The following is a 15,053-nucleotide window of genomic DNA, read 5'->3' on the forward strand; positions in this document are numbered from 1 at the left end:
AGGCTATCAGAAGAAGAGAAGATAGATACCGACAAAGCACAGCGTCTTACACCAACTCCTTCTGTACCTGCCCACTGAGTGTCAATGTCTAGATACCTGATGAAGAATCAGAGAATGGCTTAGGTTGGAGGAGACCCCAAGGATCATCAAGTTCCAATTCCCTTGCCACAGGCAGGGCCACCAACTTCCGGATCCAGTACTAGACCAGGTTTCTCAGGGCCCATCCAGCCTGGTCTTGAACACCTCCAGGGGTGGAGCATCTCTGGGCAGCCTGTTCCAGCACCTCACCACTCTCTCTGTAAATAACTTCCCCCTGACAGCTAATCTGAGCCTTCCCTTCTTGAACTTAAATAAGAAGAAAAGTAAGAGAAAAGGTAATTTTTAATTAAATAAAAGATTTTATCTATTGCACGATTCTGTCCATTTATATGGACAAAGCCACATAATAGAGATCTGATAGCAGAGAAAAACCTGCACTTTGTAAAGATTCTGGAAGCACATACAGAAATTATGCAGGAAGTTGTGACCACCATGGGATTTTCATTAACTGTTTGTAATACTGTTACTTACATGGCTCCTGTGAATCAAAAGTAATTTCCATCCAAACAAAGAAAACTAACAGTTCTTGCCATCATTGAAGTTAAAAAAAAAAAACAAAAACTAGCACTGTGCAATGGTTATTTATATAGCCATAAAAAGATTTGGCCTGAGCACTAAGGAGAGAAAAAAGAAAAGTCAATGCTATAAATAACAGTTTTAGTAATTTTTTTCCCTTAACACAAAAGGGAAGCCAATAGTTTCTTTGTGGTGACAGCAGTTACACAGGAATAAATTATTACCTAAAGTCCATACATATATGAAACATGCTGAAAAGCTGTTTCAGCTTGGCATCTAGTCATTTCAATGTGAATGTAATTCAATGCAGCCCATCTTCTGACTCAGCCACATTTTGATTCAGCTTCTTTTTCTGGTAAGAGGGAAAACAAGAAAACCTTTCAGATGAGTTGTAAAGTGTGACAAGTTGATGTATTGAAGTCTCGTCTCATCAGGAAGGATTGGACTGTGCACTACTTAACTCAGTCTGAAGTGTCTGTAGCTATAGATTGATTATTGTATTTAATTGCCTTTGCAAATCATGCTTTGCATTATATCTATTTTAATGCTCTTGAATTCTACAAAACCTTGAGGAAGTACTGCACATTTTGAAGTATATGACCAGAATTAATGCAATTGATCTATCAAGCCCGTGAGGGAAGAAAACACCTGGGATTGCATAAAGAATTGGTCCCTGTCTTCTCTTTGTCCTGTTCTTCATGTCCTTTCTAATCTTTTGGGAAGGCATGACAACGGAGGAATGGAATTTGCAACAAAACAAGAGGCAGATTTGAAAGTGATAAAGAGAAATAAATAGAAATGAAGTAGCACAGTGAGCTGTCAGGAAAGGAAGGCAAGAGACCAGTGTGGCTGAACCAGAACCCGCTTGTCAAATTGAAGAGCGTGAAGAAAGTGCACAGGCAGTGGAAACAGACACAGGTACCATAGGAAGAGTATAAAGAGGCTGCTAGGCTGTGTAGGGATGGGGTCAGGAAAACCAAGGCCTAACTTGAACTAAACCTCACAAGGAGTGCAAAGAAGAGCAAGAAAGTTTTCTATAGGTTCAGAAAAAAAAGTACAGGAGGGCATATTCCCCCCCTAGTGAGTGACACAGGCAGGCTGGTAACAGTAATCTTCTCTGATAATTGCTCATCACAGAACCCTCAAATTATTGTTTTGGAAGTAGAGGATTGGGGAAGGAACGTCCCTCCTGGTATAAAGGACGATCAGGTTTGTAACTAACTGAGGAACTGAACATCCACAAGTCATTGGGTCATGATGATATGCATTGCAGAATCCGAAGGGAATTGGCTGTGGTAGTTGCCAAACCGCTCTCACTGATATTTGAAAAAGTCATGGCAGACAGGTAAAATTTCTCCTGGGAAAAAAGGAAAGAAGACATCACACTTATTTTTAAGAAGTGTAAAAATGACCTCAGCAACTACTGACCTGTCTCAATCTCATCTGTGCTGAGAAAGATTGTGGAGCAGATCCTCCTGGTTGCTATGCTAAGGCACAAGGAAGACAGGGAAGTGATATGGGTGTATCAGCATGGCTTCACCAAGGGCAAATCCTGCTTGAACAACCTAATGGCTTTCTATGATGTTGACTGTTCTATGGATGAAGAGTTCTGTGTTCTTCTCTATGAAGATCGAGTCCAGAGAGTGGTGGTCAATGACTCAGTGTCTGGATGAAGATCAGTGATGTGTGGTTCCCCCTGGGGTCAGTGCTGTGACTAATACTCTTTAATATCTTCATCAATGACATTGACAGCAAGTTTGCAGGTGGCACCAAACTGTGGGATGCTGTCGATACACAAGAGGGATGGGATGCCATTCAGAGAGACCTAGACAGCCTTGAGCAGTGGGCACAGGTGAACCGCATGAGGTATAATAAATCCAAGTGCAAGGTCTTGCACTTTGGTCGAGGCAGTATTGACTACCAATGCAAGCTGGGGGATGAAAGGATTGAGTACAGCTTTGCCAAAAAAGGATCTAGGGGTACGGGTGGGTAGGAAGCTGGATATGAGCCAGCAATGTGCCCTCACAGCCCAGAAAGCCAGCTGTATTCTGGGCTCATCCAGCAGGTCAAGGGAGGTGATCTTGTCCCTCTATTGTGCACTTTTGAGGCCTTATCTAGAGTACTGTGTTCAGATGTGGAGTCCTCAATACAGGAGAGACACAGATCTGTTGGAGTGCATCCCGAGAAGGGCCACAAAAATAATCCATGGAATGGAAGCCTCCCCTGCAAGAACAGGCTGAGAGAGCTGAGTCTGTTCAGCCTGGAGAAGAGAAGGCTTTGAGGTGACCTGATAGTGACCTTTCCATATCTAATGGGGATGTACGGAAAAGAATGGGACAGACTCTTTAGCAGGGTTTGTGATGACAGGACAAAGGGGATATGGTTTCAAATTTAAAGAGGGTAGATTTAGCTTGGATGTAAGGAAAAAGTCTTTTACAGTGAGGGTGGTGAGGCACTGGAATGGGTCGCCCAGAGGTGTGGTGGATGCCCCATCCCTGGAGACTTTCAGTGTGAGGCTGAGCATTCTGATTCAACCGTGAGTGTCCCCGTTCATTGCTGTTGACAAGTTAATTGCAGTTGACAAGATAACCTTTAAAGTTGCTTCCAACTCTAAAAATTCTATGATTGGATGAAATACTTCCTTAGTGTAGAAAAATATAATATTCTACATTTTTGTTTCACGTGTCGTGTTCATGTTTTTTTTATTCGTAGTTATCTCTGGCAATTAATAGTTCGCAATCGTTGGTGTCTCAAGGGAAGCATCTTCTCTTTTGAATGAAGATTGTATTAAATAATGAATTTCTAAGACAATTTTGATAACAGGAATACCTGTATTTATCTTGATTAGTTTCTCAAAAGGGTGCATGGTAGGTTGCTATCGTAAAGTATGATTGCAAGGTTAAACAAAATGAATCATTTAAATTTTTATATTGTCCATGCCTACTGCTGTTGAATTAATGCATTTTAGAATAAGAAACAAAATCAACTTTCGGTTTTTATTACTAATTTTTATATTGTAAAGCTTTACAGCTTCTAAAGAAATGCATGGAATTCTGACATCCTTCATGTCAAAAGTTTTGATTTGTATTAATTTCCATTTTGCCGTATTTTTAAAGTAAGTGTTAAAATCCTTTTTGGCACAGATTTTTATTTCATTCAATAAATGCAAAGAAGTTGCTAATGCATATTAATTCTATTTAATAATAGTCACAGTTCTGTATCACGTTCTTATCAAAATCACAGTTCAGAGAGATGTTTTGTCCTTTGTTTGACAATAAATGGCATTTTAGTTTAGAAAATTCATCCATTATACCTTTTGTTAAGAAACTCACTGTTTTTCAGGAGTTCATTATCAAATGTATTAATAAGTATCTGTCTAATGAGTTGAAAGTGAAATGAAATCTGTAGTGTCATGAACATCATTTCAGTAGTGCAGTCACAATGTATTCCTGTAAGCTTGCTAGTCAGCTTTAGACCACATACTGCAACGTGCATATCTTCATATTTACTCTTAAAACAGTAATTTGTTAAGCTTAATGGAGCATTTAAGGTTTCTAGGTCCAGTTTTTAATCAATAGGAAGTTTTCCTAATCTTTCCAGTCTGTTAATTGGAAAGCGAAATGGAAAATCAAACCTTAAGATACAGGAGAAAGAACCACAGTTTACGAGTTTATATTTTTAGCTGTGAATTGCTGGTAAGTCAACTGTGTAGCGTACAGAGCTGTGTTTATATCGCGTACACTGGTGCACAAAAGCAAGTTTTTGCCTTGATGAGTTATTGCATATCAAAAAATGATTCAGTCCAAACTCCATGGTAATTTTATCTTCTTTTGCAATACAGGGCAAAATCAAAGGGAAAAAAAAATCAAAGAAGAAAAGTCTTTTCAGCAACTAAGGAATTATTAGAACAGAGCGGGGGAAAAAAAAAAGGCAATAAAGATCAACGAAACCAGTTGTGTTCTTGTAATGTTAATAAGAAATAAGCACTCACTGCTTCTTGTAAGCTGTTACAGAATGGAAACAGTGGCTCAGGTAGCGTGCTCCTGTGTGGCTGTTCCTTATCACACCATTGCTGGACTCCAATACTAGCTCCAACATTTCCACTCACAGGAGTAAATCTCAAAGTGGAGGCAGAGCTTACTTGCAGTTCAGGGGTTGTTATACTGTCTTCTTTTCTTCTGCCATTCAATGTGGTCATGCCTGGACTGAATTAGCTATTTAGTGATAGTATCCTTATTCATATTTCCCCCTTGTTTTTTTTCCATCATGGCTTCTAGGATATAATATAGCTCTGATATTCACAATTGCAAGTAGGAACCTGGAAGTTAATTGGCTGCTAGTATGGTAGTTGCAGCTTGAGTAAAAAGGCAGCTTGGAATACAACCTGTAAAAAGATAAGAAGTGTTTCATACATCTCCACAATATTGTCACCGACATTCCATGTGATTTTATATGTATTCTTTCAAATATTGTGGTAGGTTATGCATAGCATACTTGAACTTCTGAGGTAAAAAAACAAAGCCTTGGACTTGCCATTAATATCTCAGACTTATCAGTTTATTGAATAAATTTATCTTACTGAAAGATTCACTTGATTTTTCTTATGTGTAAACATCTTGGTCAAAAGAAAAAGGTTAATTTCTCAGGACCTTAACAGTTAGATCATTATCTTCCATTCAGTTTGTGATACTGTTTTTCTGGTTTTTTATTCTTATCATACTTCCTCTGCTCAAATTTATTGTTTCATTGTCAACTGTAATTTTGTAGTATTGTTTCATTCAAGAAACCTAGCATCAGTGTGTCTTTGTTTTCTTTGACCTTTCTAATCAGAGGCTTAATTTCTTCCCTTAACCTGTAAATATTTTACGTTAGTCCCTTTTTGCTTACCAGGAACCTGGTGTATACCTGAATGGGTAGACAGGGAGTCCTTCCATTGAATTTCTCTATCTGATGGAAAAGATAGAGAAAAAATGCATATCAAACGTAATCTTCTTAATGGTAATCAGACTTTCACATTTATCACTTGCATGAATATATTTTAACTTCTGCTGTTGTATATGTTTACGTTTTTAACAATATCAGGCTTTTTAATTTTTTTGAAGTCTTTTTTTATTTTTATTATATTTTGTCTGAAAGAATTATATTAAAGGTTTAAGCCCTCAAAATTTAACTCATAGTATTGTTGGATTGATGCTTTTTTTTTAAAGTGTAGGTATCTTCACTGAGATGTGGACACAGATGAGACACAACCCTGTCTTTTATATTTAATTTTTTGGGGTTTTTTGAGAAAATTTTACTAACACAGTTTATTTCATGATTTATTAATTTTTGTCTAACTTCATTTTTTAGTTCAAGGATGTGAGAAACAGGTCTGCACTACAGTGTGTGAAAGAAAAAAAATCATGGAAATATAAGATTTTTTAAATCAGCCAGCTATAAATAGATTAATATCAACGTTGAACTTTGTTAATAAGGCTGGCTTTACAGGATACTGGCTTTACAGGATACTTCTGAGGCCACTGGGATAGAAGAAAGCAAATAAAAAATGTTGCATTGTCTGATTTCTTGGCAAGAAGGTATGAAGCTCTGCCAAGAAATGGGTCTGAAAAAGATGTTTGTTCTCATCATGCTTTAATGCTCATAACCATACTAAAAGTGGACACTTTCTTGTCAAGAAACTGCTTTTAATTAAAAAAATGAGTGTCTGAAGAATACAGTTTCTTAATGCTTCCACTGCAAACAATATTCAATTCACTTCAAATATGAAACAGTTCTCCAAAATTGGTATTCATACATACAAGCTTTACATTAATATTTAGTTAAAATCATATATTATATGATATTTTATTATATTTTTTTTCTTTTGTTTTAGCCACAGATGCAGATGTGAAGAAAGAAAACCTTTCATCGGTGCAGCAGCTCGGTATTGAAATGACAGTCAGGTACATTAAAATATTTACCCACTGTTTCTAGAATTTGTTTGATTTTCATGTGGTGACTTTAATGATATTTAATCCTTTAACTCAGTTAAAGCAATACCATCTAAATCTAAAGATTATCTTTTGAGAAAATGAGTTCTAACTTTTAAAATGAAAAAGCTATTAGTACTAATTAAATTATCTTTACATATTATGTAGCTTATTATCTTCGATTGTTGCAAAGGTTAATTGTAACTTGTTAGTAAGATTTATGCTTAAATTACATTATCTTGAGTTATGTGGGGTTTTTTTTCCTCTTCACGTTGCTTCTATAAAGGGTTCTGTTTAGCTCAGCTTAGTTATATGTCATGAACATGTATTGCTTGGCTGGTACTTTGCAGAGCTGTGATGATGGAAAAGTTAATGTGTATGTACTTCCACAGATTGTTATCTATAGCGTTAATATTTCAATTATGGTGCCAATAATTACCTATAAAATAGATGGAATTCTGAACAATATACATGAGGAGAGTGAATCATGAAAGCATATCACTAGAGTTCTTGCTCCTTCCCACCACAATTTCTGAAATTTTGAATGAAGCAGAATTTAGGTGAGGAATTCTAACACCTAGTATAAAGTGTTTGGGGTGTGTCCTTCCTAAATGAAGGATAGTAGCTTTTATTAAACCATTTTTATACATCTTCTGTATCCTGTTTTTGATGATCAGTGCTATGACTTCTTATCTTTTACAGGCCTATTAAATAAGAGTTCTTGGTTTTGTTTTAGAATTTTATAAACGTATTTAATCTAAATTTCAGTTTTTAACTTTCTGTGTTAGATATGGAAAACATCTGAACTTGCTAAAAGAACATGCTGAAAATGAGCTATGCTTCGTGTTAATGAATTGTGAGCAGTTTCTGAAACAACAGCAGAGAGCTGTGGTATCCTCACTTCGTATCCTTTCTTAATGGCAGTAGAATTTGAACATTCAATCTGGGCTTTTGATGTATGCGTAATAAATACTGCATGAACAGAAAAAAATGCAGATTTAAAAATGTAAAATGCACACTCAATGCACTATAAAACCTTTTGCCATCTGTTCCTTTTTTTGTTAAAATTGTATTTCATTCATTTTTGTTACACATCTTTCTATCTGTGGTAAGGAGGCTGGAACAAAACACCTTTGAGCATTAATAAATATTTGTGGTGTTTCCACAGTGTCTACAGTGTTATTGATATTTCCTGTGTAATAATCTGTGCCTGTAATTTGATCAGCAAGAATGTTTTATTATTAAAAAAAAATGTTCCATAGAAGATCTAAAAATGTCAGAAGTCATAACAAAGATAACCCTTTCCAATAAGTTTTTTTCTTCAACCATTAGACTTAATTTAACTTTTGAAGTACACTTCATGCATATTGGTCACAATATAATTAAACTCTTTTCTGACAGTATTTCTTCTTTTTTTTTTTTCTTTTTTTTTCTCCCTTAATCTTTTCAATTCCCATTTTCCTCCTCCACCATTCTTAGTTTCCATACTGTAGGCACACTTGTTTTGATGTAATGGTTTTGTATTTACAGATTTCTCTTGGGTTTTCTTTTCTTTTGCTGATTTGGTTCAGTTACTTGCAGACTGGAAAAAAAAAGTAGACTACGGGGAAAATAGCTCAAATAATCCTCTTATTTTATCTGTAGAGACAGGTGTGCCTCTAGAAGCTGTTTTCTGTGCAGCTCTATTCCCCTGTAACATCTATAACAAGCCAGCTCTTAGTTCTGTTTGGACCTGGGGGAGGAGGTCTGCAATTCCTGAGTGGCAACGCAGAGTTCTTTGCCTGAGTTCCTTAACTGAGAAAATGCAGGCTGTTTGCAGGAACACTATCCTGGCTATGACTGGTTTGCATCTTCTGTGTTCCTCATAATGTCAGGGGATGGAGAAAAAACTCTAACATTTCTTCAGCAGTTTTCTCATCTTCTTGTTTCAGCGTTTCTTTGGATACCAAGACTGCATATGTCCGTAAGAACGTAAAAGTTAATTCTTTCTGAAGGGCAAATTTTAAAGTTTTTCAAAGGAGACTTCACCAATTTCCTCAAGTGTTGTGTTTTTTTATTATTATTTTATTTTATTGCTTTAAGTTTTCATTAAAGCTCTCTAGCTGAATGTGTGGCATGAAAAAAAAAATCTCAGGAAAATACAGATTTGACATTCACTTAAATGGTTGTTTGAAAGTACAGGTGGACTGATGGCAAGGCAGTGTTACTGAATTTTTAAAGATGACAGTAAGATAAACCTTGTAGCACCATTAAATGCGGTGTGAAGGGGCTAAGTGGCATTTTTTTGTGTGTGTTAATGACCTTTTTTTTAATAGTGTGCAAGTTCATCCATTAGTTTTTTAAGTAAAATTCAGTTTTATGGATAAAACCACTAAAACGTATTTAGTTACTTTGAAAAATTATTAGTGCCCAAATTCTGAATGCTTTATAATTTGAAATTATTAATATTTTTGAATCAAATTTGTAGCATGATTTTAATATTTGATTAGATATTATGGCATCATCTATGTAAACCAAAACCCTTTCAAAAACCCTTTCTTGATTTTGTGCACTGTCACATTGGCTTGAATGTTTTGACCATAAACTACAAAGTATGTGTCATCTGTGAGTTCTGTATTTTGCATTTTTTCTATATGTAATTCTCTGTGAATGTGAATTGATGAGTCTTTTCATGAGAAATAACTCTATTGGTCCACTCACAACACTGAGTCCAGCCTTGAACCTGCTAACAGAATGCAGTTTTGCTTCATTATGTGAATATAATTGTGCTGAACATCATTAGTACTACAAACTTGTCTTCTGTACAAGATCTAAGCAGCATTGCAGGGTTGCTGCAGTACTAACATTCATTCTCAATACTTACATGATGTCTCTTTCACATCTTGAAGAAACAAAGAGAAAATTGAATAATTAGCCTATTTGCATAATTTTCACAATGTAAATTAAAATAAAATGCCAAAACATGAATGAGTACTATGCACCCATTAGGCTATAATGCTGCCTGCCTAAGAAAGGTGGAAAGCTCCAAAGGATGTACATTAACCTTCTTGCATTAGCCAAAGATTCATTAGCTAGAAACCAAACACTGACAAATATATGGCTAACCTCTGTTTCTTTTGTAGCACAAAACAGAATTTCACTTACACCAGCTGTGCTTGCTGGAAAAAAAAAAAAAAAAAAGCATGCATATAGGAATCAACAGTAAATACCATAGAATTTCCACTTTCTATCCACCAGTAAAATGGCAAAAAAAACCCAATAAAAATTAGTATTTGTTTAAAAAGCAATAACGTTTTCTCCATACTTTCTTTGAAAATTAAAGCATATGTGCAGTAAAGATTTAAACTGCTAATGCAAACAAGTAGTCAGGATGTATAAGAGTTTCTAACTTTGGATTTTTCTTAGCTTAACAACATGTTTTTCTAGCTGATAACATCATCTTTTTCTCTATTTGTTTATTTTATTTCTTACCTTTCAAATAATTGAGATGACTTATCATACGAGTAATTCCATATATTCTTATACGTTATTCTCAGAAAGGGATTTTACAGTTATACATTTCTGTGATCTGATCTCTTTTTCTCAATGTTGTTTTTAATTAGGTGCACCTGCCTATTGCCACAGTGGAATCTGGCATCCATCCAGTCTACTTTTGCAGTGCTCACTACATTGAGATGCTGCTGAAAGCTGAGTTGCCACTTGTCTTCTCTGCCTTCCACATGTCTGGTTTCACTCCATCCCAGGTAAATGATGACATAACAAGGTATCGTCAACTTCTCTTGCGGGACAAATCCACAAAATCGAAATTCAGAATTTAAGTTGGATCTACTGCTTTTTTTTTTCCATGCAGCACCCGTGTGGTGTTTACAAAACAGCATGAGAGAATGTTGAATGTACAGTGACTTAAAGTATTTTAACATAGATTTCAGCTGACTTTTGTAAAATGTGCTGCAGCTAATGATCTTCCATTACATATTCATCCAGAAAATCTGATAAAGGTGAGATATTAGAAACTCCTATGTATCATTAAAAATAATTAGAATATCTTATCCCTCAGAATAATTTTCTGTGTTTTCCATGGGAAGGAAGTGAAAAATTTCAGGTAGAAAGCAGATCAGTTGATATTAAAACAAAATTCCTCTTATAAAGGCTACTTTAAAGTCAGGTTAAAAAAAAAAACACAAAAGAAAACTCTTCTATACTAATGAGATATCACTACAGAATTTATCTGTAATGTTAACTTTTTCCTGCTTACTACAGTAAGTAGTGCTTTAAAAATGCGGAATATAATTTATGGAGCATTGTGTAGACTACAATCTTGTTGAAGCATAAACTGTTTCATGCAACAAGGAATTAGATTGCTAAAGCATAGCTCTCTCACCATAATAAGAGAGCTTATTTGTGTTCCAAAGAAAGAAGAATATAATAGTGAAATGCTATTCGAGTCTGTGATTTAAAAATAAACAAATATAGTGATTCTTGGCCTCTTCTGTATTTTCATCCCTTTTCCTTTTGTAAGTAGGTTAATGTTAAAGGAGAAAAAGGCTGTGTTATAGAAAAGTTATAAGATAATGCTGATTAATTACCTAGACTGAATGCCTAGAGTGATATAATTATACATAATTTCATTGTCATCTAGATTTGCCTACAATGGATAACTCAGTGTTTCTGGAATTACATGGACTGGAGTGAGATCTGTCATTACATCGCCACATGTATTTTCCTCGGTCCTGACTATCAGGTTTATATGTGTATTTCTGTGTTCAGACACCTACAGCAAGACATCCTGAAGCACACCGAAGCCCAAGATCTCCAGGTTTTTCTTAAAGTAAGAATTGCTTTGTGATTTTTTTTTTTTCCAGTCATTGAAGGGAAACAAAGTTCTCTGTACTGGAAATGAATATGCTTCTTAATCTAAAGCAGTTATTTTCTGCCTGTTTCTTAAATGATACTCAAAGAATCAAGATAAGCTGAGCTGCATTGGTAGATGCTGTTGTTAAACCAGGAGTGGAAAAAAAAAAAAAAAAAAAGCTGAATAGACAAAGTGAAAACCATTCTGCTTTTTTTTTTTTTTGAACATGACAGGCAGATTCACATGCAGAATATAATAAAAGAAATATGCTTATGTTCTGAATGACACAAGACTCCATATATTTCCTACAGATGGCTGAGAAAGGAGGTTCTCCATCTCCCGTGAACAATGTTGTCACTGACTGAAGTAATTCATAAACTTAGTGTCGTCACTAGTACAAGTACTATATTTCAAAATTTTCCTTTTATTGGCATCATAGCAGCTGACAGCAGTCTTCTTCCTGAGATATTCTTAGGTGTTTTTTTTTACCTTTTTCTTTTTTTTTTTTTTTCCAGTCAGAGTTACTTTAAGAGCTATGTCTCTGCATCATGGTCTTCTGATTAGCGTACATCTTATGTTTTTAAATATTGAGTGATATTAAGGTACTTGAATGCATCTAAAAGAGGGCAAGAGGGCAAAGCTCATAGCAGGGCTGGATGGTGTGTCTTGTGAGGAGAGGCCTAGGACATTGGGTTGTCCAATCTGGAGAAGAAGAGGCCAAGAGCTGACCTCGTTGCTCTCTGCAGCTCCCCAAATGGGGAAGCAGAGGGAGGTGCTGTGCTGTGCTCCTGGTCATTTGTTGGCAGGGCAGGAACAGCAGAAAGCTGAGCTAGCTGTAGTTTACAGAGGAAACTCCTTTACCATGAGGGTGATCAAATGCTGGAGCTAGGCTTCCTAGAGAGGTGATTGATACCTCATGCTGTTCACGTTCAGGAAGCATTTGGACAATGCCCTCAGTAACATGCTTGAAGTGTCAGGCAGTTGGATTGGATGATCTTTGTAGGTACCTCCCAATCAAAGTATTCTGAATATGAATAATCCATAAACTAAGCCATTTTTCTTAAAAATGTTTGGTATACAGTCTAATGAGTACATCATTTTGTTTGAGTGTTTTTGATCAATGTACAAGCTTAAAAACAACTTAATCTTGTTGGCATAGTTGATGTGAATTATGTAATACAGTTTGCACGCTGTCACCTATAGTGTGGACAGGCTAGAAATTTGTCATGGTGCTGTTAGACTGATGATAAGTGACCTATATTAATGTAGTACTGGAGAATTTACAACCCATTGAGAGAACTGCAGAAAAAGAAGAGTTAGTGATACACTTTCATTCTAATCTTCCTTTTGATAGCTCTTAATTTATTTCAAGAAGAAAAAAGTTACTCTGTCATTTTATGCAATTCCAGATGTAGTATGTATTTCAGTATGGGTTTACCTGGGTTTAATACTGGCAGAGGCATTTGAGAACTGTCCTTTTGTTGAAATACACAAATTTAGGTTTAAGTCTTAGCCTGTGATCTCTCTGCACAACATTCACAAATGTTGATTATTCTAGTGGAGCAATTCCCTCGTAAGTGGAAATTTAAACTACTCTAGGAAGATAAACCAAGTTTCAAACAGAAAAAACAAGCCCCTGGAATATTAATTTTATGTTTTCTTAAGCAGTGTCACAGCTTGAATGTCTTACTAGCAGTGATCATTTGCTCTATGAACAGGTTCATTTGCCTGTTTTCCTTACAAGAACTGATAGTAATTTGTTTTTAAAGGTCTCACATGCATTATATGTCACGAAAAGATGATTTGACAGCAGTTCACCATTGTTGTTATTACCTAATGAGTAGAATCATAGAATCATACAATCATTAAAGCTGGAAAAGACCTCCAAGATCATCCAGTCCAGCTGTCCACCTACCATCAATATTGCCCACCATGTTCCCTGTGTTCCTTGGTACCACATCTACACGATTCTTGAGTACCTCCAGGGACAGTGACTCAACCACCTTGCCTGGGCAGCCCATTTCAGTGGCTGACCACTCTTCCAGACAAGAGCTAGTTATAGCTAGCTAGTAAAATTAAAAACAAATGTTTTATTTTTAAAATATAAATGTATTTTCATTTGCACTTAAAGAACTTGGAGACAGCTTTGCTGTCAATTCAGACGATGTTATGCCTGAGACTTGAAAAGAGTGTTTTTAACATGTTCTCCTAGTGACAAAATACAGGTGAAAAGCTCATAAAGATCATCTTCTGTTACTCAGTATTTTGCCTTTCCTGTGCCAAGAAGAAAGTACAAATAATGAATTGTCAATGAACACATTTTTCTCTTTTCTGGGTTTGTCTTTTGGCTGGGTTGGGATACTCACAGTTCTGATCCTTCTGAGATACCTTGAAGTTTCCACATTAACTGAATTTTGAATTTATTGCTTGGACTTTTTTGAATCCTTTCCGGAAATTATGAAAATGGGTAGCTTCATGATTTCCACATGTGAACCAAGAACACTGTAACCTGCTGCCTCAATAAGCCCATCTTGACTGTCTTGTCAAGCAGAATTATTTATTCTGTTTTTACTTAACATTCATTTTTATTATTGTTTATAAAAACAGTACATAGCATTACTGGTTTTACTGAGAACATAATTGGATACAAAAGTCACATTAATAAACTTCACTATACCATATGCAGGTACAAAAGTCTTTAAAAATAACATTTTAATACCTGACTTTGCTTTTTTAAAGCTTACTTTGTTTTCATTATAAATCATTATATTTCATGCTCTCCAAAAATAAGATGAATAACATTTGTTTCCATGAGGTTAATTGGAAGGTACTGTCCAGGAGCAGATATGCTTAATTTTTAAATTAAAGGTATTAAAATGTGTGTATTGTACTGTAAGCAGTAGAAAATTAACTCTATTTAGCAGACTGTAATTCTTTAAATTTTAATAATGCATATTTTTTTCTGAGCTAATTTTCTGTTTCTATTTGTACAGGAAGAAGCACTCCATGGATTTCGAGTGACTGATTATTTAGAATACATGGAAAGCTTGGAACTGATCTACAGACCCATGCTGCTAAAAGACATGAGGAACATCAGAGTGCAGAACACATAGATCAAGCATGACAGATTTTCTAGCTTTGGTTACATTCAGTAAAAGAATGTTGATTATTTCATATAAAAACATGCACTAAAATAAGTCAGGCTGTGTATATGTACATACTGTAAAATAAATAAGGAGGGTTTTCAGAATATGGTTTTTACAAAATGTCTTCTCTGAAATTGGATGACCTAAAAATACAGTATTTTCCCAGACTGATCACATGCATAGCTTCATTTTTATTTTGCATAAAGTAGATTCAGAATCCAGATTGTTGAAATTTTTTCGTTAAAATGCATAGAACCTGTTTGCAAATCATTGCATCACTGTCATATTCATGCATCACAGTCCTAAAACCTTTGTATTTTGTATGGGCCTGACAAAGTGATTTTATTTTAATTTTTTTAGAAGCAACAGTGCATAATTCATGTGCATGAGAAGTGAATAAATGAAAAATAAATCTCTGTATACAGGTATTTTGTCTTTGTGAATATGGCTGAGAAAATGAAGTGATCAATT

At 35.4% G+C, this 15,053-nt stretch overlaps 1 protein-coding gene across 1 annotated transcript in view; it reads left to right on the forward strand.

The window, feature by feature from the left end:
• Positions 1-14,549, forward strand: part of TBC1D32 (TBC1 domain family member 32) — a gene marked incomplete at both ends in the record, with an annotated part of 76,964 nt that extends 62,415 nt beyond the window's left edge. Inside the window, 6 exons of the mRNA XM_079549991.1 lie at positions 6,488-6,557; positions 7,373-7,488; positions 8,393-8,547; positions 10,187-10,327; positions 11,224-11,412; positions 14,430-14,549. Of these exons, the coding sequence (XP_079406117.1) occupies positions 6,488-6,557; positions 7,373-7,488; positions 8,393-8,547; positions 10,187-10,327; positions 11,224-11,412; positions 14,430-14,549 (791 nt within the window). The remainder of the gene's footprint in view (positions 1-6,487; positions 6,558-7,372; positions 7,489-8,392; positions 8,548-10,186; positions 10,328-11,223; positions 11,413-14,429) is intronic.
• Positions 14,550-15,053: the final 504 nt, after the last annotated feature.

The sequence above is a fragment of the Tetrao urogallus genome (genome assembly GCF_951394365.1).
Source record: "Tetrao urogallus genome assembly, chromosome: 2".
Taxonomy (NCBI): Eukaryota; Metazoa; Chordata; class Aves; order Galliformes; family Phasianidae; genus Tetrao; species Tetrao urogallus.